Source organism: Rhinopithecus roxellana, chromosome 17, assembly GCF_007565055.1.
Source record: "Rhinopithecus roxellana isolate Shanxi Qingling chromosome 17, ASM756505v1, whole genome shotgun sequence".
Classification (NCBI taxonomy): Eukaryota; Metazoa; Chordata; class Mammalia; order Primates; family Cercopithecidae; genus Rhinopithecus; species Rhinopithecus roxellana.
Window position 1 is genome coordinate 82394594 of NC_044565.1, and position 26570 is coordinate 82421163.

Below are 26570 nucleotides of genomic sequence, written 5' to 3' on the forward strand. Positions count from 1 at the left end.
TTTTGCAAAGGTAGGCCATCATCACAGCAACTGTTTGGATAACCTAGGGTTAACCTAGGCCTACGGGGTTCTCATTGAACTCCTGGTTCAGCTGACTTCCAGATTCACTTGCTATTTGCCTCTACCAAGAGCTACCCATAACTGACCTGGGAATCATGAGATTCGGGATTCAGTGCCACCCCTGCCATATGCTTGTCATCTAAACTTGGGCAAGGCCTCTCTTCTCTCTCTCAGGCTTCTCAATTATAAAGTGAAGCTGAATTTGAAGGGGCTTTGTTCCTCCAGCCTACATACTGAAGTGATGAAAACATTTTCAACTGTCAGAATTTTCATAGTTTGGCTTCCTTAAAAAGGATTGTGTCTTATTAAGTCTATTATGTGCTGAGCATAATATGATTAGAGGAGTAATATTAAATAGGTATAACGACTGATACATAATTTTAATTAGAGAACTCTATAGTTATATATCTTAGAAGTTTTGGGGGATCAAACATACATTCTTCTCTCCATATTGAGCCAGAATACTTAATTTATTAAACTATTCATGTTTATATTGTCCAGTTTCTCCCTTCTGGGGTACTTCTCATTTTTCATTTAACTGGAATACATAATGATGGAATTTATTAGATATATGTGGGTTTTGAGTAGAAAAGGGGTTCAATGTATAATTTCAAGATGCAGGTAGAAATAAGCTAGAGGGGAAGAAACAGGACAGTGCTAATATTTAGAGTGTTATCTTGTCATATGACTGGAAGGCCAAGGGGGAATGAGATCATAGGCCAATGAGGCAAGATCTGGAAACAATAGGTAAAGATCTGCAGATTCTAAAAGCACCTCCAACACTTAATGTCCACCACTAATGAAATCTCTGAAATACTGGTATTAGGTTGTAGATCAGATGACTTTTTCAATTTCCATATATCCTGCTTCAAATTTAGATTTTCACACTCAGCTGCACAAGCCCATGTAAAAGCTGCAGGCAAACTCCCAGAGCTAGATTAATTCTTCTTACTGCCCCTGCATCTCAAAGCCTTGACTTCAAAGCCTCCAACTGACTTCAAAGCAAAGTTCTTTAGGGCTTAAAGCTGCTTTTTGCTGTAGACCTAAGTTTTAGAACTGTTTTCAGGGGCATCAGTAGAGAGTAGATTCTAAGCATTCTGGTTTGCTTTAGGAAAAGAAGGGTCATGTAAAGTGAGACAGTTTCTTAGAAAGTAGGAATGGACAGGCCAGTGTAGAAATTCCCAGAGTTTTTGAACATTCTCTTGTTCTAACTGCATTAATTTCAAGTCTTGGGAAGAGGTGATGGCAATAGGAAACTGCCATTTCAGATTAAAGTTTCAGCCGTAGGAAGAACTTAATGAACTACATGAAATGATAGAAACTTCTAGAGGAGGTGGATGCCAGATGTGGCCAAGGCAGGAAAAGTTGGACATTACCAGAGATATTACAGAATTTGATGCGAAGAAGTTCTGAGAAAAGAAAACTAGGATCCCATTACCTGAGATCCTAAAAGAGAGGATGGCTCAAATGACATAGAAGGAAGGCCCTTAAAACAAAATTTGGACCAGGTGCAGTGGCTCATGCCTGTAATCCCAGCACTTTGGGAGGCCGAGGCAGGCGGATCACGAGGTCAGGAGATTGAGACTATCCTGGCCAACATGGTGAAACCCGTCTCTAGTAAAAATACAAAAATTAGCTAGGCGTGGTGGCACGCACATGTAGTCCCAGACATTTGAGAGGCTGAGGTAGGAGAATCGCTTGAACCCTGGAGGTAGAAGTTGCAGTGAGCCAAGATCGTGCCACTGTACTCCAGCCTGGTGACAGAGCGAGACTCCATCTCTCTCTCTCTCTCAAAAAAAAAAAAAAAAAAAAAAAAAAAAAAAAAAAAAAAAAAAAATCCTGACATATTCAATAGTAAAGAAAACAAACATATTCAAACACGTCAACAGGTTTTAACAGAGCATCTTAGTAGCCACAGGTTTTTAGTTAAGGTCTCTTTATCAGATTTCACAGGATGGAAGGTGCTGTTGGATGGTATACTATTTCTATAATGGTTGACTTAAAAACATTATTACTTCAATTCAGTCATGAAAACTGGCTTGCCAAATTTCTACCTTCTTCAGATCTCCCAGGGATAACTAATTTATCTATCCTTGGGTGACAGAATTAGAGTATTTACAAGGGGATTTCAAGCAGTTAAAATGAAGGAATGAGAAAAAGGAGATAAAAGTTTTTTAAAAAAGGAGTATAAATTCCTGTACTTGATTTAAAAAAAAAAAAACTTTTAGTAGTGCAGAATTGGGGAGATCTGACCCAAAAGAGCTTCAAATGAATCAGATTTAAGAAATCCAACACAAAGACTTGTCCTGTTTAACATTTTTATCCCTTTCAACTTCTGTCTCTCTGAGAGTCTATGAATCATTTTGTCATTAAATGCCACGTCTGGAGAGAAGCAGCGGAGAGCAACAGCCCATGTGAAACTGCCCACATTTAGAAAATTCTACTTTGGACAGAATCAGATTGGAACTGCTTGTTCATGAGTTTACACTAACAGTGGATGAAGTTCATCCCAATTCCTAACATAGTATTTTCATGATCAGAAATTTGAAGTATATTTCCTTCTAAATATTTTTGTTCAGATCTCTGATTTCAAAATTTGGATATCTGCACAATATATTGGAAAAATTTGATATTGGCACAGTATATTGGAATATGTCACATACTGATATAGAATGTAGGCCATTAAAGACATCTTCAGCCTACAGCTTCAGACAAATCAGACCTACTGTTTAAATATTTATCTCTCTCTCTAAATGTGCACAGATGACTCTAAAAGGGTGAGAAGATATTTAGAGACAACAGAGGGTGCTATAAGGAAATATCTTTGCTTTGTACACAAGAACATAGTTTTGGAGTTGTACTAAATAATGCAATCAACACAGGCTGAGTATCATTCTAAATTTAAATGTTTGAAACTTTTTTTTCATTTCTTATTTTGAGTTTTTATAGAGATTTTGAGTTTTTATAGAATACTTTGTAATATACTTCAAATGGCAGAAATATTACTCATTACCATGTTATTAATACTAAAACCTAAGTCCCCAGAGAGACGCTCAGATTGGTGTGATGGGATGAGGGGAAGGCTCTGCTCAACATATTATATGATGTATTATAAATTATGCATTTACATACATAATTTATGAATTAAAATTTGTGTTAAAATGATGTATTTTTACGTATTTCCTCAACATGTATTTTTATGTATTTCCTCAACATGGCATTTATGTGTTATTAGGATCCTGAGCTTGGACCCTAGATCTATCTTGGATGTCAGCTCCTATGTTTCTCTGAGGCTAGCAATTGTGCCATCTTTATTCTGGTGCTCTTCGGAGCCTCTATCAGGGAACCGTACCTTATCAGCACTATGTGAACATGTGTAAATTGATCAGTGTCAAAATATGAACAATTACAGTTTCTCCATATGAAATGCTTATAAACACAACACATACACGTTATTAATTTGTAAAACGTTAAATGTGTAAAACCAGCAAGAGCACACCATGTGCCACAGTTAAATATTAATGCAAGTTATGTAAGGTGTGGGTTTGGATTGATGGTTTAAGGGTATTTGGGGAAAAATAAGGAACATTAGAAAAAGTCTTACCATACAGGTATTTTCCTTCATTAAAAGCAAATAAAAATGAGAAATGTTTTTTAATGTAATAACATCTCGTGAGAACAGACAATAAAAGTTAGATAGCATTAGACTTGAAAAATTCATACCTGTTATTGTGAAGCCACCTAAAAAGGAAAAAAAAAAACAACAACAAATGTTATAATTTAACTTACACTCTGCATAACAAATACCAGTGACATCAGACTGCCTGACAACCCACCCAAGGTACTTGCCAAATTATATTTACAATTAAGAAGACTAGGAAAACATTCATGACTGAATCACTAATCATTCTTTTAAGATTATGAGATTTAATGCACAAATTTAATTCTTGTGCATACCTAAGAAATCACTGATTTTTTAAAAGGTTGTACTAAATTAAAAATGCAATACCAACTATTTGACCTTGACAAAGTGAGGTCAGTGGCCCTAAACAACAATCTTGTTAGCAAGTGAAGAGAAGTAAAAGTCACAGAGCTACTATATCACCTGGCGGAAATGGAAAATAATCTAGAAAAATGGAAAGGAAATGCAAGAAATGAAATGCTTACCAAGCTCATTCAATAACAGGGCTGTGAAGGAAACAGACAAAGACAAACACAGAATAAGAGACCAGATGAATAATGAAAGTAAGAGGAATATCAGCAGAAAGAAATCCAGGCAGATCTGATTACAGTGGTAGGGAGCCACTGCTAAAAATGGGTATACCCCAAAGAAATACAGTGTTGGGAATATTTCCGAATAAACAATCCCAGCTGAAATTTCTGAAAATGTGTGTGATTGAATACGTATGTATATATATGTGTGTACGTGTGTGTATATATATATTTCACTTTATATTTTCTTTACGTTTCATAAGACATTTCTAGTATATATGTTTATACCTAGAATATAAATCTAGTTTACCAAATACAGTAGAAACATTGTATGAAATTCATTCTTAACTTGATATGAGTGAGGCTTCCTCATTAAATATTGCCTGGGATTTGATCAATCCAATGTATGGAAGCCTTAAATCATCCAGGATCTCGGGTATCACAAGTTTTATTCAGTAAGTATAGGTAGAACATCCTGGGAAATTCCATTTTAGGTTCCCTGCCTGGAAGGGTAGTTTAGCCCAAGGTAAAGCACTATCTTGGGATGCTCTATTTGGATGATACTTTGTCCATCAAGAATTGCTTATGTATTAAAATCCTTAAAGCTTCATGGTCCCAGGAATTAACACCTATGTGCGTCCTTATCTGTGACTTCTGTAAATTATTAGATAACCAGAATCCTTCTAGTGGACATATAATCCCAGGAAACTGACAGGGCGTTGGGTGGCGGAGAGGGGGATATATAATTTGTCTTTCAGGTTACGTGCTTTAAACCCAGAATGTACTGTAGCACTTTATTTTAGTAAAAGCAACCTTGCTAAATATATCAAATTATTTCCTGAGTTGAACATGGGAATGTTACAATTACTTTTTTGGGCCCAGTTTTCTCTCTAATGATAGTGGCATTAGAGGATACTTTCTAAAAAAAGTCAGTTATTTATAGTGACAATCCACTTGGAGGGTGTGAAACTGGATAGTGCTACTAAGGAATTTTAATTTGCTGTTACATGAGGGCATATTTTACTAAAATGGCAATTGAAAGAGCAGAATCCAGTGATGCTCCTCCTTGCGATAAAGTTCTTTGGTGGAATACATTTAGAAGAAAGTGCTTTCTCCTGTATGTTAAGGAGGCATTTTGGATCCCATCTTTGTAAGAAATCAGCACAATTTTCTGGTCTCTTTTTCTTCCGTCTACCAGCTATGGAGCAGATTAAATAGGCTACATTAAAACGGGTCTTGAGTGCTCCTTTTCCCATCACTCCAAAGACTCCTGTCGCCATCTTGAACTTGATTAACACAGAAACATACATGTTTTTTCCCACCATTGGACTCTGAGGCCACGAATGTGGGATACATTTTCCTATATGTCTACATAGCAATTAGTCCTATATATTTTATTTTTCCCTCTATATGTAAAAGCATATATTTCTTACAAAGTGGCCCATCTCATCATATCATACTGTCCTCACCAATTGTTTGTATGCAATTAATAAGAGCTATTAATATGTGGTCTGCTCATTTTACACAAGTAAATCACCAGAATTCCTTTTAAAATGGCCACTATTAGAGAATAATTATATGAAGCCCTATTAACAATTGAGAATAAGAAATCCTCTGTAAAACTGATACAAGATTGCTGTCTTTCCTATGAAATATAGGCCATATATTAATAATCAGTAAAATCAGTAAAATCTAGTTATAAAGGACACTATTTTTTTTCTATTATATAAGTATCAAGAGATTTTGGAGCATAAGGCTAGGTAGGTCTTCAGCAAGGATGAAATTCTTATTGAAGGATTAAATTCTTATTCTTCTGACCAAAGAAAATTGATATGACTGTGGTTTCATAGATATGGTGCCTTTTAAATGTCGTATTTGATGATACAAAAATATGCTAAAATGAGCACTAGAATATTGAAAACACTACTCTTTAAGGATCTTTGTTCTTATTATTTTTAAACTGTGTTCTCTAAAGAAGCCTGATGGTTGAATTCTGAAGTTTCCTGTTAGTTGCCATTAGGGTCATCTACTAATACTAATAGGTATTAAGCAGTTTCTTTTTTCCAGCTTTATTGAGGTATGATTAACAAGGTATCAAGCAGTCTTTATCACTAAAATTTTAGGGGAGATTTAATAATTGGAGTGACACTTTAGAATAAACCATGAGTAGTGAAAAACTAAACACATTCTTTTATATAATCATTTCTGAATTACAGAAATCCCTTTCAGTGTTATTAAATCTGGTTGCAATCAATGTTAGTTGGCATTTCCTGAAGAGAGTGGGTGTTGCCTGTTGCACTTGTGAATTAGGGAAGGGAAATGAAACTGCTAAAGCTTCAAAGGCAATGAAGTATAGTACTTGGAAGCTGAGGAAGAGGAGAGAGTTAAGTGTGAGAGTAGGGAGACACGGAGAGAGAAGAGTACAATTTCTCGCTGGTATGTCTTTGTTTACTCTCACACCTTTCATTCCTCTTCTTATCCATTTTGGTTCCTCAAGCACAAGGGAGAAACTGCACTCTTTCTCATATTCCTCACGGTCAAATATTCTAATGGTAATGATCTTCCTGTGGGAACACAAGACAAAGGCAAAACAAATGGTTGGAGTCACACGCTCATGCTCTTGGTGTCCACCAAGCTGAATGTTACTGTGATGTTATGGAGGGAGAACTGGCAGCACATGGGCCTCCTGAAGTATGTAAAAGGGCATCTTGGGTACTCTTGGCTGGCCCCCGTTAAGTTTTCTCTGCTAATTTATCACTTTCACGAATTATTCCTGCTTCAGTTAGTAGTCAGTAGGTACCCCAAAATAGGAAGATAAATCAGAACGTTGCCTTCCTTTTGGCATTGCATGGCATCTGCAGCAACTTTCCCAGAAATGGACACTTGATTGACTGCACTGAAAATTAATCTCTCAGACGTTAATGTGCAGCGCAACCAATGCTGGCTGATGTAGCTACAGGCCCGCCCACTGTGGCTCAGCATGAGATCTGTGCCCTGTTACATAGGTGGAGGGATGTGTGCATTGTAAGTCATGTTCTGAAGAGTGCAGGCATCCAGGGGTGGCACAGGCCAGCAGAAGCTGTTGGGCTCAGCCCTGGAGCAGCTCCCCCACCTTTCTTCTCACTCATCTCCACCAGGCGGGGCTCTCCAATCTCAAGGAAGAAGGTCTTGTTTTTCTCATATTCCTCATCATCAATTACCTTGACTGATATTGTTTTGCTGAAACAGAGAATAGAAATTGACGAACAAGGGGAAGAGGAAAGAGAAGAGAAGGAACATAGAAAAGAGGAAAGCAAGGTTAACCAGTTGCACTTTCAGACAAACAGTAATCGAGAAACTTCTGTACTGTGAGTTTTTTCTTCAAGAATGGATATCAGATAGGTATGAAAGATCAGAGATTTCACCCAATGCATAGCTCCCCTGCCCAGGGCCACAGAATTATTTTAGGCAAAATATAGCATTCAGTACTAATAGGTTTGTCATCATCATAAGGAGGAAAAGCAGAAAAACACAGATCACAATAAAAAGAGAAGAAAAACACATTAATTTAGTAAATACCTTAACCAGTGGATTGTCTAAGCTGTGACCTGGAACTTGCTACTTTAGAACAAGTCAAAAAATCCCATCAAGATATTAATAGAGTTATCTCTGGGCAATAGGCTTACAGGTCATTTTTTTTCCTTCGTTGTGCTTTATTATAGTTCCAAATATAATATTTTTATCATAAATTGTTAATAAATGAATAAAAATATCACAAAGAAAATACAGTCAAATTATCTCACCCCACCCAATGTCTTAGAATCAAACTCTTATTCAGGTTAGTCAGATTCTCCAGCTAGACCACAGCAGGAAGTTGTTCATATTTTGTTTGTCTTTCTAAAGATGGAAGCTGTGGCCTCGCAACAGCTGTTTTGAAAGTGGGGTGGCAGCAGGTGGGAGTCATGATGTTGTAGTTATTTTCATTCTTCCAAAGTTGAGTTTTAACTTTCTATGAAACATGCCATTTACACTACTTTCAAACGTCACCAATACACCAAGGTGTTTTGATGAGAATTCTTCCTGTAATCCAGCCTTTAACAGGTCTTGCCTTATGGTCCTATGGCTATGAGTGACTGACAGGCAGGGAGGACAAATGTGAATATGCAAATCTCAGGTTTCCATAAGCATTCTTGATTACTCTGAAAATAAACCAACCTAAAGTTACCTTTTAATTAATAAGGGCTTAAACACTTCATATACTACAACTTATTAGAAGCCTCTTAAACATTGATTTGTCTTGAAAAAATGTTTCCAATAACATTGGCCAAGAACAATTCTGATCAACGTTTTTGAAACAATGAGTGTTTGTAGACACAGAATTTTAACAGCATGGTCATTCTTTAAGTTTTTTTAGGTCTTCTGGAAGGAAATTGGTTTATAATCTTGTTTTTATTTTATTTATCCAAGCCATTAAGTTTTCATTCGAGCTATGCATACTAAAGAATATCAGTCTTCTTTCCTAATATGAAGGGGTCATAGGTAGAAGTTACTTTTAATTCTCTGAATTTCCCAGTCCCTAATGCCAAATGCTTAAGTCTTGCTTTTTGGCTTAGCATTGTAGACCTGAGACCAGATTATTGGTTCTGGTACCCTGAAGCCCAATAACGTACTCTCTGTTCCTCAGCTAGAGAACATCCTTGAATGATACTCACATTCCAACGTCTCACTCCTAAAAAGCTGCAGCTCATGAAACTCCTTTCCTTTCTCATATCTGTCCTCAAATACTGACACTAGATGAACAGTTATAAGTGACTAAAGCCACAATCATTTTTTAAAGAGTGGTTAGATATTTACAAAACTACCAACAGTATGATAATGTCCAGGTACATGTATACTATAAACAGCTCTTTCCTAACTTTTAGAATTATTTTTAAAAATCACCTCTTTATTTAGTATAAAAAATTAGCCTGCTGTGACTAAACTAGAATATTTAATTTTTCCCTAATATCCAAAAACTATAAAATATTAGAGAAGGCACAGGAGGATGGATGTATTAGAGAAGGCACAGGAGGATGGATGTAAGGAATGACGATTATTTGATCATTAGAACTGAATTTGATGTTGTAAAATAGATCAAATTTACCCCGCACAAAACTGCCATATGTCTATCCTCTTTGTCAACAAAATGTATGCATTTTGGGTATTCATTTCCATCTCACAGTCTTGCAATCTTAAACTTTAGTTGTACATTTCTACAAAAACAGCATGGTGAGAGCAAGGGTGGGAAAGTGTTGATGGACAATAAAAGGGCCATGCTACTGTTCTCTGGACTTGATGGCCCAACATCCATTATCAAGATGCTTCATTGTAGGGTACATCAAACTGAAATCCCTCATTGTGAGAGTCATGTTGCAATATTCTTGTTAGCATTACTTAAAAACATCTGATGTTACATTTCTCCATCTTGTAATTTGCAACCCACCCTGCATCTCATCACATATTTAATTGGATTATAGAAATAAAGCACAGTGGGGATGGTGGAAGGAGCCTTGCTAATAAGGTGAACGTTTGTGTAGAAAAGGTACCTGTTTCATGTTCACAAATCAACTTATTCACAAATAAATCAAACAACATATTGTTGCTAATCCTTGGTGAATATCATAAATATTTAAATCCTCTAATGGCTTTCTTTTCTTTCTTTCCTTTTTTTTTTTTTTTTTTTTTTTTTTTTTTTTTTTTTTGAGATGGAGTCTTGCTCTTGTTCCCCTGGCTGGAGTGCAATGATGTGATCTTGGCTTACTGCAAGTTCTGCCTCCCAGGTTCAAGCAATTCCCCTGCCTCAGCCTCCTGAGTAGCTGGGATTACAGAAGTCCACCACCATGCCCAGCTAATTTTTGTATTTTTAGTAGAGACAGGGTTTCACTATGTTGGCCAGGCTGGTCTGGAACTCCTGACCTCAGGCAATCCACCCGCCTCGGCCTCCCAAAGTGCTGGGATTATAGGGGTGAGCCACCACACCCGGTCTATTTTCTATACTCTGAGTAGCTGATGAGTGTGGGAAATACAGTTATATAGCTCCACACAATTTGTTTGCATATAAAATAAGCATTTATTATTTATCACTAGCATATCCCTATGCATAGGATCACAATTCTTAGAAAATTTTGAAGTACTTGATAACTATGACACTGAAAAAATCAAGGATGAAGAAAAAGGAAAAAGCACTTTTGTAAGTGCCTGGCAAATACATCTAAAATAGATGGAATTTGCATAATGGCATATCATTTCAAAATCATTAGTAATAGAATCAATAATGCTCCTGACAGGAAGAGCCACTAAATTATATATTGATTTCACTCCTCTTGCACAGTAAAGCTATTAATAGGAAACTTGATTATTAAAGGACATTTCAGTGGATCTAAAGTGGCAGGATGAAGTCAGTGCTTATGAATTAGCCCTTTAAATCAACAGAGGCAAAAATCAGAAGGCACTGGTAATGTTCACCTTTTGCTTCAGAACAGAACAATTTCTCCCCTTAGCAAAGGTAGTAGAGGTGAAATAAACCAATATAATTTTTAAAGGAACACATCCTTGGGATGTCTGCTTCTCACTTTCCAGAGCCTAATGCATGAAAGATATTGCCACCACTTCTTCCCTCACAGGGCATAGTATGTGAGACGGGGTTGGTTTGGTGAAGATGTCAGTTATTCTGGTTTGATAATCAGCAGAAGCATGTTCCTCACAGTTCTGCAGTAGAAAGAATCTCAAGGACTGACGGAACCTTGAACGTCCTCCAGTTGGCCCCATTGCCACACCAATACCATGTCCACAGGACTTTTGCATTGTCACAAGGACTCCAGCTCCCTGAAAACACACATCCATTTTGGCTATTCTGTTTACCAACGGGAAACATAGTTGTTGCTACTTCTTTTCTTTAAATTGACAGGTTAACAGAAACAAGACAGGAACTGTTGGGTAGACACAGCCCTTCATCCAAATATAATTCTTGCATTTTTACTGCACTGATAAAGAACAAAGAGAAAAACTGGTATCACACAGCTTCCAACTATTATAATTATTATAAAGACAGGAAAACTCTTTTACAACTTTTCAAATTTGAGCAGTATACTATAAAAACGGTAGTTTCTGGAAACTAGCAAAGCAGTTACAAATCTTACGATAGCATTAAAATATTTCTTATATGGCCAAAATTTTTATGGAAGTACATTTTGGTTTTGTTTCTAAAAAAAAAAAAAGAAAGATCAATTTATTTAGTGGAAAAATACTGATCATTCCTTTTGAAGTTTGCAGTGCCTTTTATTTGATGATACCAAACCAACATCTATACTTTACATCCCAGTCTCTCTCTCTCTCTTATCTTATGTGTCTCAAAGGACCCGAACACCTTCAAACAGACTACCAAGGAGTTCTTATATCTGGTTTTGACTCAGGCAGACAGTCAGAAAAGAAAGACATGGCTTTATTAACGAGGGTTGAAAAAGAAAGTCTCTTCGAAATATATTTTAGTTTCTCATTGTTAACCCAAAGTGGTACCACATTCTCTTTTTCAACTTAAGCCTCAATTTGTCCTTCTGTGGTTTCTTTTCTTCAAGACTGCCCTTGATGTTGGGAGAAGATGAGGAAAGGATGAACTGGAGGATTAAAGAGAAGAGACTCCTCCATTTTAGATCCTTACATAAAAGATTTTAGTGAGGATTTCACATATTTAGATGCTTACAGTTGCTTTTTGTCTTTTAAGATTTACCCTCTCCTTAGACATACTCAGAGACCAGTGGAATGATAGGCTCTTTGCATTTCTTAATTCACAGATCTTCATAACAGCCCAAGAAGTAATTCTTACTACCTGAGATTGACAGGGAAAACGACGACTCTCAGAGAAGTTGGTAACTTCCAAGGTCACAAAGTGAGTCTCCTGTGACTGGCTTCAGGAACCGAAACCTTTAAATTATATGACTCAAAATCAACCAGTAGGTCCCTTATTCATTCAACTGTGCAGTATTTTTATGGCCACTTTAAAGGATCTAGATCATTAATATCAAATTTTATTGTTTCATCTTTACATTAACAAAGAATGACTGTATGAACAATGATAGAATCTCAATTCTGTTTTTAAAAGGACTGCAGCACATGTTATATTCCATGATGGCTGCTTTAAAAAGTTAAATCATTGAGGAGATAAAAGTTTAATTAAAAAGAGCCATGAGCATGCAGTGGTTCACCAACTCTGAGAACTCTGAATAGTCAACCAGCAGTTTCAGTGTCAGCCTCACCTAAAGTGGGGGACTTGTTAGAATTGCAGAATCATAGGCTCCATCCAGGCCCACAAAATCAGAATCTGCATTTTAACAAGATTCCCAGATGACTCTTACGCATGTTGAAGTCTGAGAGGCACCAATCTAGAGTGGACAATGGGTTCTTGTTATTATGTTGGATGATAAAACCAAGAGGCTGGTAATAGTTGGGCTTGTGTTTTGGACCTGGCTGCATATTAGAATCACCTGCGAGATTTTGCAACCTATAAATGCCTAAACCCACTCCAGATCAGTTAAATCAAATTCTGCTTGTGGGACCCCCAGCATGAATATAGATTTTAAAAGTTTTTGGATAAGTGCAATGGCTCATGCCTGTAATACCAGCACTTTGAGAGATCGAGGTGGGAGCACAGCTTGAGTCCAGGAGTTTTAGACCAGCCTGGGCAACAAAGTGAGATCCTGTTTCTATGAAAAGTCAAAAAACAATACACATGCAAAAACAACAACAACAAAACCAAAAAGACCCCAAAAAGCAGCTGGGCATGGTGGTGCTTGCCTGCACCCCAGCTACATGGGAGGCTGAGGTGGGAGAATGGCTTGAGCCCAGGAGGTTGAGGCTGCAGTGAGATGTGATCATGCCACTGCACTCCAGAACTGCGAGACAGAGTGAGACACTGCCTCAATCAATAAAAATTTTTAAAAATCTAAAGGATTTTAGGTGCTTCTAACATGCAGCCAGGGCTTGCTTTAAAAAAATACATTAATAGTTTACAATCCCACCAACAGTGTAAAAGTGTTCCTATTTCTCCACATCCTCTCCAACACCTGTTGTTTCCTGACTTCTTAATGATTGCCATTCTAACTGGTGTGAGATGGTATCTCATTGTGGTTTTGATTTGCATTTCTCTGATGGCCAGTGATGATGAGCATTTTTTCATGTGTCTGTTGGCTGTATGAATATCTTCTTTTGAGAAATGTCTGTTCATATCCTTTCCCCACTTTTTGATGGGGTTGTTTGTTTTTTTCTCGTATATTTGTTTGAGTTCTTTGTAGATTCTGGATATTAGCCCTTTGTCAGATGAGTAGGTTGCAAAAATTTTCTCCCATTCTGTAGGTTGCCTGTTCACTCTGATGGTAGTTTCTTTTGCTGTGCAAAAGCTCTTTAGTTTAATTAGATCCCATTTGTCAATTTTGGCTTTTGCTGCCGTTGCTTTTGGTGTTTTAGACATGAAGTCCTTGCCCATGCCTATGTCCTGAATGGTACTACCTAGATTTTCTTCTAGGGTTTTTATGGTATTAGGTCTAACATTTAAGTCTCTAATCCATCTTGAATTAATCTTCGTATAAGGGGTAAGGAAAGGATCCAGTTTCAGCTTTCTACTTATGGCTAGCCAATTTTCCCAGCACCATTTATTAAATAGGGAATCCTTTCCCCATTTCTTGTTTCTCTCAGGTTTGTCAAAGATCAGATGGCTGTAGATGTGCGGTATTATTTCTGAGGACTCTGTTCTGTTCCATTGGTCTATATCTCTGTTTTGGTACCAGTACCATGCTGTTTTGGTTACTGTAGCCTTGTAGTATAGTTTGAAGTCAGGTAGCGTGACGTATGGCAATTCCTCAAGGATCTAGAACTAGATGTACCATATGACCCAGCCATCCCACTACTGGGTATATACCCAAAGGATTATAAATTAGTCTACTACAAAGACACATGTACACGTATGTTTATTGCGGCACTATTCACAATAGCAAAGACTTGGAATCAACCCAAATGTCCATCTGTGACAGACTGGATTAAGAAAATGTGGCACATATACACCATGGAATACTATGCAGCCATAAAAAAGGATGAGTTTGCGTCCTTTGTAGGGACATGGATGCAGCTGGAAACCATCATTCTTAGCAAACTATCACAAGAAGAGAAAACCAAACACCGCATGTTCTCACTCATAGGTGGGAACTGAACAATGAGATCACTTGGACTCGGGAAGGGGAACATCACACACTGGGGTCTATCATGGGGAGGGGGGAGGGGGGAGGAGGGAGGGATTGCATTGGGGAGTTATACATGATATAAATGATGAATTGATGGGTGCTGACGAGTTGATGGGTGCAGCACACCAACATGGCATAAGTATACATATGTAACAAACCTGCACGTTATGCACATGTACCCTAGAACTTAAAGTATAATAAAAAAAAAAAAAAAAAAAAAAAAAAAAAAAAAAAAATACATTAATAATATACACAAAGAACACATAGAATTGTAAGACAGTAATAGTCAAAACTAAATTTTAGATCTAATTAGCAAGGTAGGTGGAAACATGGGAAAATCATTTTGTTTTGTCTTTTACTCCTGTTCTTTTCTGGATTATAAAATGTACTTACAGTTGTTTTCCCCTCTCAGGAAATGATGGTCTCTGCAGGCAACCTTAATAGCACAGGTGAGAAAACACCTTTAGGGTTCAGGCATCAGAGTTTACACTCATGCACAGTGATTTCCTTCTCAAGAAAGTGATGGGAGCTCTGGTGAATGTTTTTACACAACAGTGATTATATCTGGGGAGTAGACATACTAAGCATTTCACTTTCCACAGAAGACAGTAATGCCTCATGTCCCCGCCACAGAGCCTCTGAGCCATGTCAGTGAAGGGCCATGTCAGGAACTGGAACTTTCCCACATGTAAGCCATCACACTCCCAGACTCCAGAAAGAACTGACCCAGGACTGACCACGCATGAACCTGGCAACTTCTCTGACCATAATGAGTTTGAAATTTGATCCATAGTATACTTGATGTTAAAAGCTTCAGGATAAACTTCTCCTACAGCTTAAAAAGACAAACTAACCAAAAACTAAAAAAAAAAAAAAAAAAAAAAAGGGCAAAGGATCTGAATGGCATTTTTCCACAGAAGATAAACAAATGGCCAATAAATACATAAAAACATGCTCCACATAATTAGCTATCACGGAAACGCAAATCAAAGCAACCGGGAGATAACATGTCACACTCACTAGGATGACTACGATAAAGAAGACAGACAATAACAAGTCTTGATGACAATGTAGAGAAATTAGAACCCTTGTACACTGCTAGTAGGAATGTAAAATAGTGCAGCCACTTTGGAGAAGCCCTCAAAAGTTTAAAAATAGAATTACCATGTGAACCAGCAATTCCACTATATGCCAATGAGAATTAAAAACATGTATTCACACAAAAACTTGTGCATGAATTTTCATCGCAGCATTATTCATAATAGCGAAAAAGTGGTAACAACTTACGTTTATCAAGTGATAAATGGATCAATAATATGTGGTGTATCCACAGAGGGGAATATTATTTTGCAATAAAAAGGAATGATGTACTGATACATGCTACAACATGGATGAACCCTGAAAACATCATTCCAAGTGAAAGAACCCAGACATAAAAGGCTACCTGTTGTGTGATTACATTTATAGGAAAAGTCCAGAATAGGCAAATCCAGATACAGAAAGCAGATTAGTGATTGCCTAGAGCTGGGGACTTGGAGATAAAAGGCTAGGTGGGGTGGAGGGAGTTGGTGACTGCTGATGGGTCACCTTTCCCTATATGACCATAATCATAAAGAGGTCTGCTGCCTTTGCAAAGTCAATAGCTCTGTTCATATTACCTTGAGCATTCTCTAGTTCTTTTGTTGGCATTTATTTCTTTCTACATACAAGAGATGATAAGCTTGCCATGGGTTGCCTTTGTATCATTTGGTTTAAATTCCTGGTGCATTTTAAGCCTTTTTTCCTTTCACAAGTTGATTGGTGAGTTACTTGGTGATTTGGGGTTAGGGAAAGGAAGGACCAGTCAGAGAAGATCCATGCATATATTATCATTTTCTGTTAAGTGACCCAAATCAACTCCTCCATCTAGTAAACATTTCAAATGGAATAAGGACAGGTTGCTATTCATATTATTTCCACGAATATTTTTACATCATTTTTAGATTACTGGTGAGATATTTTGGGCATGGATTCAACTGGGGATTTGCTCAATATCCCATACTAGGATAGTCATAGAAATAGGACTGAATCATGACTTTATTGTTTCCTTTCTCGAAATCTTGAGAGAATTAATCCTGAACTCACATTATCCAGGTTTGTAACTTGGCTCTGTTACTTTCTAGCTAAGGTATTTGGGTCACTTCTGGCATCTTTCTAAACATCAATGTTATAATCTATCAAATGAGGATAACAGAACTCATTTCACAGTGATTATGTTGTGATGATCAAATAATGGGTATCATCATTTATCAAACGTGGATAATGAAATTCATAGGTTGTTGCAAAGATTAAATAATATATTGTATGCAAAAATTATTTTGTAAAGAGTTAATGAAATGTTAGGTGCCGTTGTTGTTATTAGTTGAAAAGGAGTGGCTCGTTTTGCAGTTCTTACCTGCCTGTTTACCCAGTTACTAAAAGGGGCAATTGGCAGATGGTAGAGTTGGGGGTCAGGAAGTATTCAATGGAGTAATAAGCAATACCCTCAAATTCATTCTCATATATAACTTTGGATCAAATCTCATATAATGGGGCATCCAAGTCCAGAATCTGAAACTCAAGAACACAAGCAGCACAGCTCTGCCAGGTTCTCACTCACCACTAGCTGGATACACACAGGGATCTGAAGTCATGCTTTTCCTGGAGCTCCTGCTATGAAGCCTAGCCTGACAAATGGTGGTGGTGCTATTCTGAAATTTAAATAGACTCCAAGGACAAGAGTTGTTAAAGTAGCTAAACCTAAGTAATTCTCCAGGAGGCCTTGTCATCCATGCCCTGATCTTTTGGTATTGTCAAATGGTTATTGAAATCATCGCTTCAAGCAGAGCAAGAGACAGGGACAGCTAAAATCCTACTATTCCCAGGGAGACCAAGGGAGCTTTAGAGAGCTCTGGAGTTGGGGTTTTCTAACATAACTTTGCCCTATTTTATTTTCCTCTGCCCACTATGGAAACTTAGTGGCAACCAATTCATTTTGTCAAATGCAAAATAGGAATAAACTTAATTATTTAGTTTTTGTTTTTAGCAATCAGTTGTCAGCGTTAGTCTCAAAAAAATCTTTGAGCTACTTTTCTGTCCCTAGAAGACATTCTGGTTGACCACTTCAAAGAGATACTACAGGGATCCATAATGATTATTTCAATAAATAATAGGCTAGTCAGTCTAATATCCCCACAGTGTTCTATCCTATGATGGTAGGTTTCAGAGAAGATCTGGTGAGTAAGTTTACTAAGACAAAATTACATGGGTGTATTAAAAATTGACCATAATTTTGTGACATATAAAATGTATACCTTACCATTGCTTCACTCTTCTGCAGTTCATAAACTTCAGCCTTAAGGAGGGTAAAGCAATAAGGATCTTGGGTCTGTTACCTACACATGCCTGCTGAGACAATTTCTCTGCTCAGTGAAAATTAAAGTGGATCGAGCATAGGGTACCATGTTGAAATATGGCAAAATAGATGCAAATTTATTTTTTACAATTTAAAAATATTGGCATTGTGCAAATTCTGTGAGAGGATCACATTTAACAAAATGATTGCAGATTCTTGGCATCGTAAAACTTATTAGTTAACTTATAAGACTACATATTTGTCTATAATCTGAGATCTTTACTCCTTGAATGCAGATTCTCTAGAAAATAACATTTTAACAAAGTTTTCAAAGTTTAAGGTAACGTTCAGAATGATTTGTGGCAAAGAGCATCTTTTCTAGAAATGAAACACATCAACATCTTTGTTTGGTTCAGTTTTAGAAAGATCAGCTCTCCATTTGCCACTGCCTATTAGAATTCAGAATGACAATGAAATTGATGCTGCTGGATTTCAAACAGACTGCTGGTTGCCCATCCTTTTCAAAAGCTCTCTTCATCTTGAACATTTTAAACATTCCTGGATTGTCATCAGACTCGTTCCAGAGATTATTTCTACCTTTGGTCTTTCTTCCTACGTTACGTTTCTTTTTTCAAAGTAAAAAGTGTCAAGGAAAACACTGGAAGGACTTCACTCCTGGAATGTTATAGGACAGCAGCTAGAATATGCTGAAAGCATCTCTGTCAGAAAGAGGTCAGCTTTAAAATAAGAACACCAATAAATAAGCCGGGCTTTCTTAAGTTTTAAAATTCATATTCTCTTTCTCTCTTTTCCTTCCTTTCCTCTCTGTGTCCCTGGCCACAAAATACATAGTGGCTAATCAATCTCTGTCTGTATGTACTCTTGTAAACTATTCTTAAAGATGGGTACCAGATATTTTCTTGAACATGGCTAAAAGAAACCAATAATTCATAATTGATGCTGAGTTTTAAATTTCGCATTTTAATTTTATGTCTATTATGTTATTGTTTTTTCACATTAAATTAGGAGACAAGAGAATAGGACCTTAGGTATTAGTAAAGCTAATTTACTAATATCAAGGGGTAGACTAGTAGAAATCAATATCAGATTTTTCTTTAAGTCAAAATTTTGATGTATCCCTTTGGCTGTTGCTTTTCCTGATAACCTGGATTAAACTAAACTTGATTCTAAATAGACTTATGTCCTTGTTTATATGAAACATCATAAACTGCCAGAAGGAACAATAGTCCATATTAGCAAGCTTATATTCCGTGGGTTCTTTCTCACTAAATACAATTAAAATAATGTGGATTGCTTTAGGATAATGTATATTCTTTTAATGGATTTTCCTGCATATTATTATTATTACTTTTATTATTGAGACGGAGTCTCTCTCTGTTGCCCAGTCTGTAGCACAGTGGTGCGATCTCAGCCCACTGTAACCTCTGCCTCCCAGGTTTAAGCGATTCTCCTGCCTCAGCCTCCTGAGTAGCTGAGACTACAGTTGCATGCCACCGCACCCGGATAATTTTTGTATTTTTAGTAGAGATGGGGTTCCACCATGTTGGCCAGGCTGGTCTCGAACTCCCGTCCACCTCAGTCTCCAAAATGCTGGGATTACAGGTGTGAGCCCCTGTGCCTGGCCCATTTTAAAGTAATACTTGCTAATTGTTGAAAATTTGACAAATGCAGGTCACCCATAATCCTATCACTAGAAATTAACATTTAAAAATGTTTGGTTTTAGCTTTTAATGAAATTGCCAAGAATATTATGAAGTTTTGATATTTTTCTATGGATGAGCTACTTGGGCTTAGCTCTTTTAGAGACCAAAGTTTATTTTCCCTACAATCCTCCTCACATGCTTGGGCCCCACCCTGGACTCTTAATGTAGCAGGTAACGTTCCCCATCTTTTCTTTCTATTGGCTTGTATGGAAGTTCTTGTCTGAATTCTGCCATATGGAAAATTTGCATGTACATTTTTAAAAGGAGAAATTCTCTCCTTGGTCATTACTAACCTTTTGGCTGGTTTTGCTGGAAAAGTTTTCAGGATTCATCTGCCAACGTTGTTTCCCTAGAAGGCCATTCTGGCTACCTCGCTAAGCATCTTGTTTGTTCTGTAACAAATAATTCTTCACGCTAAATCACTCGCAAATGCCATGCTGCTTAGTGTCCTTCTGCTAATCACCCATTCCCAAGTTTGTCATCAAAATAGCATTAGTTATTTTCCACTCAACTTCAGCCATCATCTTCCCAAGCCCTCCACTTTTCAATCTAGAAGCACAGTCTCTCAATCCTTAATCACAGAAATCTCCCTGTTCACTTCTCATTATACACATAAGCAAACTGAGACTCAGTGAAATTAAACAATGCCTCAAAGCTAGTGGATGCCAGAATCAGGATTAAAACTCATCTTCAGACTCTGAATCCACATCTGTTATTTGTTTATTCTGCCATTATCCTAGTGTTTTTCTTCTTGATGCTGCTAAAATCAAACTCACCACTCTTCATAGAAAACTTTTCTTTTTCTCCTCTCTTTTGAACTAAGTAAAAACCAATGCTGATAACAGAAAGAAATGCATGATTTTCTTTGGTAACTCAGTACCATTTCATCATTGTCCGTCATGCTGAGGGATGCCTTATAAATTCAATGGCTCACGCAATGAAAACAAATACTTCCTTTAGTAAGGATGGCTGTGTTGAATCATGGCCTGAAGGATCTTTGACCTGAAACAAAACTAGGTAGGACATCCACAGAAACACTACATAAAGAGTTCAGGTAAAATAATAGCCAATCAAAATCAACCCCTTGTCTTATTATTATTCCCAAGTCTTCTGGGCATCACACTTAGCAGTTGCCCTTCTCTCCACTTTTCTTCCTTCTTCAAACAGAGTCATGGTATGCAGCCCCCTCTACCACTAGACGTGGTCAATGATTGTGTGTGTGTGTGTGTGTGTGTGTGTGTGTGTGTGTTCCCCTTAGAAAATCTATTTGCACTTTTAAGGGAATATTCGTTTTCTAATTCAAAAGGGGTAATTGTGAAAAGAACTGGCTCTGCAACAATGTGGTAAGCTTGTAGGCATGGTGAGTAGTGTGCCTCTATATGGTGAAATACTTCTTGAATGTCTAATCCCAAACAAGTAACAATTAAATATAGTATATACTACAAGTTAAAAGTTACTACCAACAAAATATCAAGGGTATCAATACGCCTCCTGTTTTTTTGCTGTTACTTTCTACTACTTGCAAAGTCCAGTGATGCACCCACTAACTGTGGACTCTCTGAATGTTTAAATCTTTTCTGGGTATTCCATTTGGCTTAAAAACATATCAGTTATCATTTTGAAGCTCATATTCTTGATAGAAGGGATCCAAACACTTTATAGGTAAGCATCACAAGGTAAAATCTGCAAGACAATTTAGCTATTTACTGGTACTTGCAATTTAAAGCTTGAAATTAAAATTAACCAGAACAGACTTTATTGGGTTTAAACTAAAATTGTGTTTTTCTTTCTTTCCCTTTTTTTGTTTCTTGTTTACGATGGAAGTTTCCCTAGTTAGACTTTATAGAACCAAAGCAGGTTTGCAGAATGCAAATAATGACACTGTTTAACAAAATTGAACCACTGGACCAAAGAGTGAGAAAGTACTTGGAGCAATTCCTGGATTAATTACAGGCCTCTGATGAGCTATATTTAATGTGCACATTGATTGCAGGGGAAAACCTGTAAATAAGCTTTGAAAAAATTTTTAAATTTTACTACGGATCATGTGTAATTCAGTTAGTGCTCAAAAAAGCAAATCTTCACCCCTATTTCAGCTTTTGACCCAGACATAATCTTATAGGGAAAGGTTGTTGTTTTGAGGATTTTTATTAGTTTGTAAATTTTGTAGGAAGTCTGTACTTTTGTTCAGAGAATCATGTAGGTAGAGAGAACCTATGGGATCTAGATTTGCATTTGCAATAGATTTATAGCTTTTAGCAGTATCATTTAGTCACTTCATATTTCAATTTAAATATAAAATAAGAGAAATTATATGTAACCCACAAGGTTAATATGGAAAACAAAATAATTTATATAAGAGATTATTTTCACACTTTAAGCATTTTCACATATGCTTTCATTATCTAACTTAATCTCATTCTTGCAAATGAGCAAACTTAGATATCTTGATTCCAACAATCTTTCCAGTAAGCTAAAGCTTCTTCAGCTGTAATTCGAAAATATATGTGGGGCATTAATATGAATATTAAAATATTCATTTTGGAAAATAAGAGTTTTCTGTGTGAATGAAAAAGCAATATCTGACACCTAACCATGGATCTCCTTTTAGAGGTTTTTTTACATTTATATAACTAAAGTCTTTCGAAATTGTAGCAGCAGATACAATCGACTGCTAGAACATGAACAAATGCTTTATTAAATATTTATAATTTCTTACTGAATTTTAACATTTCTATTAACTTTAATCATGGTGGAATTAGGTTTATCTTATAATATATGGAACACTAAAGCAAATGGAGAAATACGGGAAAGCTTTGCAGGGCATCTCAAGGGCAGGTCTATGTATAATGAATAAATCCTATTCAATAAAATATACAGTTTTAGTTTTTGTATTATTTAGACCAGGAAACCCTTAGAAGATTATTATATATTTTCCCCTACATATTAACTTGCTGTCTTGATGTCATATTTGTTGGTCCTGAATATTTTTTTTTTAATTGAGTTACTTTGAGTTTGTAGAATCATGAAAATCCTCTTAATACATGTAATTAAATTGCTTTCACAAAGTTAGACTTCCTGAGATAGAGATTCAAAGGCTGGTGAGACTGGTAATGGAACTGAAGAGAATCCATGGAATTCTATATATTCTATATATTCTATATATTCTATATAATTCTATATATTCTATAATTCCCTATAAGAGAATACAGTGCTGGGTCTTCAGATCCCCTAAGAATATCAACTGTTCAGGCAGTACTGTCTGTATTCAACAGTAACCATGCCGCCACGGGATAGGACAGCATTAACTATGGGTGCATTCCCTGTGACAGTGAGCACAGTGCTGGCACATAGTGTTTGCGTAATAAATGGTTTTGGTTGACTCACTGTCTGTACTTGAGTTTGTGCCAATCGATCAAGGTATCTTACATTTCTTAGTAAAAGGCAGCTCACATATGTTTTAGATAAAAAGATAGGGTTCTTAATGTTGATCTCACCATGACAGTAAACAAAATGAAGGGTGTGTAGGTGATTCAAGCTCATGACTTAGACATCATGAGGAAGGGCAAAACGAATTTATCAGACACATTTTAGATTTCTGCAATATGTTATTCCATTCAGCCATTCCACAAACCCTTACTGAGTATCCAATTTTTGTGGCAGGCCCACATTAGGCATTGGGGATAAAAAGAGGAGTACGAATTCACAGCTTAGAGAAGGGATAGGCATATAAACCAAAGATTATTGCACCTCCATGTGTGTTAATTGTAAGTATGGGCTCTGTGCTGTGTGAGCACAGTGGGTGGGGAAATAAACAGAGACTTGGAAAGGAATGGCATGTTTAAGAAGCATCAGGTTCTATCTGACTTATGTTTATGGTGTGCACATGTAAGTGGTAGAGGGTTGATGGGAGATGAGTCAAGAAAGAGAGCTTGGAGACAGGAGAAATGCTAAGTCATGTGGGCATAATTTTGTAAGAAGAAGCCAATGGGCCTTTTTGATTATGGACTGCTATTATCCAATTTAACTTTAACTTTTACTACAATCACTCTAACTCTGGAATAAAGCTTGTATTGTAGTGAAGGAGAGGGGGCAGGGAAGCAGATGTGGAGAAGATATTATCTTCTGGACTGGCAGAGCCTAAAGTCCCTGACTGAATAATTAGCCAGGTATCCCTCCAGCAGCATGCTTTAAAGAAGTGTCTGGCCCCCTATCTCCAGTCTAGATCTGTCAAAGCTGAATAAATAGAGAAAAGCTACTTTAATTTCTTTTGTGAAATTTCTTCTTCCTGAAAACTTGACTGTGGGTTAGAGAAAACAAGTTGAAATTGCATGAAATGCTTTCTCTGAATTCCTCTGCCAAGATCAATTTGTTGTAGCACGATGGAGGTAGTAAAATACGAATTCTGCTACAGAAAACATCATGAGATTGTAAAACTGACCTGATTTTCATGAAAAGAAAATCTATCTACCATAAATTCAGATCTGAGCACGTATTTCATTTTATTTTTATCAACCATGAGTAGGTTTGGCAAGCCTTATGACAAAATGATATCTGGGCATATATGTTAAGTTTTTAAATGAAATTATCAGAAACTAAGGTCTCAGGTTAATGAATTACATGGAAAATTGCTATCACATCACATTATCTTCTACAGTATTGGCAGGAGGACTGGTGAGAGAATTACAACCAAGATGATATAATGAAATGAAAATTTACAAGTTGAGGTGTGGGAAAGGGTAAGACAATATCATTCTTCTGATAACAATGAGCAATCACTAAGAAAAACGACTCAGGTTACTCAGTAAGCAATGTGTGTGTGTGTGTGTGTGTGCAAAGAAAATGAGAGGGAGAAGGAAAGACAAATTGAAAGGTAGAGATAGAATAAAATGTCTTGAGTTTTATGATGAGAAATAGCCACTTAATATTGGAGGCAAATGAGGTCTAAAAAGATTGGATGCATTAATAAAATTAATAGCACCAGTTCCTTGCCCTTCTTTGTGTTAAGCAGATAGGAGCAGTGAAAGGTTGAAGGCAAAGGTGATAGCAAGGGTTTAGGTAGCAGCAGTTATGCCATATCCTAGGGCCAGGCCTAGGACCACACAATGGGATGAGACAGGCTGGAAGAGGCCAAGACTGGAACTCAACTTGCCTGCTGGAGTACAGCAGGGAGTAGGATATCAGGGAGTCTGTACAAAGCCACTGAAGATGGAAGGTCCATTCCGAAGAAACAAAACATAGAACCCAGAAAATATGGAAATCTAGATTATATAGAAGCCAGGTAAACCACTGGGTGAGATGGACAAGAAAGCACGGGGCTGAGTGATGTAGAATGGAGGATAAAACAGGACAGAGGGCTGTTCATGCATCACGTAGCAGAGTTCTGTCATCATCTGTTCTCCAAAGTGACTGATCACAAGAAGAGTGTGCCTTCATTTAGGATGAACTGAAGTCTTGAAGTCAACACAGGGAAGCAGAAACCAGAGAGAAAATCAAATATGACTTTCAGGCAGATTTCAGGAATCTAGTAGTTTACTGCCTTTTTTTTTTTTTTTTTTTTTTTCCTGAGTATCTGGAAGAACATGTGGGATATGCAGAAATTTGACAGTAAAGTATCTGGTAAATGAAAGACTGGACTTTTGGAACTGGAGAATAGTTCAGAGACCGATGATCAACAGGCTCATTGTGATGCTGAAGCTCAGAGGAGAGCTCGGCTAGGGCTTGTGAAGTTCCTCCTGCTTAAAGTCACGGTGGAGTGGGGCTGAGAAAATTGGTTGGGATCAGTCCAGACTTGTGGAGAATCGGAGGAAAGGAATGAAGCTGAGAAAGAATTTGGAGAAAAATTGAAACTTTCTACCTGCTTCCTGTCAAATCTCTTCTGTATGATTATATCTTTATGATTATCTATAACTTCTATTAATAATTTAAGTAAATAGTGTTTGCAAGGGTCTGAACATGGGAGAAGGATAATATGGGAGGTGAGGGAATCTTGTGGGGAGAAGATAATTCTTATCTTGATATATTTAATCCAAGTCATGATGGGAAATGTCTTACAGAATGTATATTAATAGAATATTTGTGCATAACCGATCTGGAGTGAAGACGAAATATCTGGCAAGACTCTATATATTTTCATGCATTTTGAAGTGGTAATTGAAGGCATTGATGTGAGCTAATAGACTTTTTTCCAAAGGAGTGACCTTAAAAGAAAAATCTAAGAAATATGAAATCCAATACCATAATAATATCACTGGTTAGAGTGTAAAAGAGTAAAGGGAGGTGGGGAGAAGGGGAGACCGAGAGGGGTGAGTTACAGGAAGGCTGAGAAATGCTATGGTCCTTGAAGCTTAGGGTAGGATGTCTTTCAGCTTAAAGGAGGAAGTGCTAATATTTTAAAAGCAGGAGACTGACAACTTTATGGGGGGCGGGGGGAGAGTCACAGTTTGGGCTGAGAGGAGACTATTAGAAATAAAACCAAACAGCTGACTTGTGTTGTGATTTGAGGGGGGACAAGGAAACATTTTCAGGTAGTAGCGTTGGTGGTGATACGCTCAAAGAGTTTTAATACAAAAGAGGAGGTGAATGAAATGACACATGGTGGGGGCAGTTGTAGTGAGTGGTGACTTTCCAGAGAAGATGTCCTGAGGAAACTCAAGCATGCATTAAAACTTAAGAAGTGAATTCTCAGTAAATACAAGGCTCATTTCTCAAGGTGAAATGAGCCTCTGACCTTGTGAGGTCCTGAGTTTTATGGAAGGAACATAATATTAGACCAGTGGGTCCTTAGATCCAGCTGGCCACTTGAATTTCCTGTGAATCTTTAGAAACAAAGATTCCTTGTCCTTACCACTGAATCAGAGCCTCTGCATGTGTAGTGAAAGGTGAGCAGGGGGAATCTATAGTGATGGAAAGCTCCCCTAATATATCTAATGCAATGATCCATCAATCGGTGTT

At 37.1% G+C, this 26570-nt stretch overlaps 1 protein-coding gene across 11 annotated transcripts in view; it reads right to left on the bottom strand.

Annotated features, from left to right (window-relative positions):
* Nucleotides 1-26570, bottom strand: part of SLC8A1 (solute carrier family 8 member A1) — a 390660-nt gene that overhangs the window by 58664 nt on the left and 305426 nt on the right. For 7 of the 11 annotated variants that reach the window (XM_010364151.2, XM_030921332.1, XM_030921331.1 and 4 more), the window contains 4 exons: nucleotides 7385-7491; nucleotides 4228-4248; nucleotides 3784-3801; nucleotides 3665-3679 (listed from right to left, as the gene is read on the bottom strand). In XM_010364151.2, coding sequence (XP_010362453.1) covers nucleotides 3665-3679; nucleotides 3784-3801; nucleotides 4228-4248; nucleotides 7385-7491 — 161 coding nt within the window. Of the gene's footprint in view, nucleotides 1-3664; nucleotides 3680-3783; nucleotides 3802-4227; nucleotides 4249-6732; nucleotides 6837-7384; nucleotides 7492-26570 lie in introns of all 11 variants that reach the window. The other 4 variants (XM_010364156.2, XM_030921335.1, XM_030921333.1 and 1 more) reach the window with 3 other exon arrangements.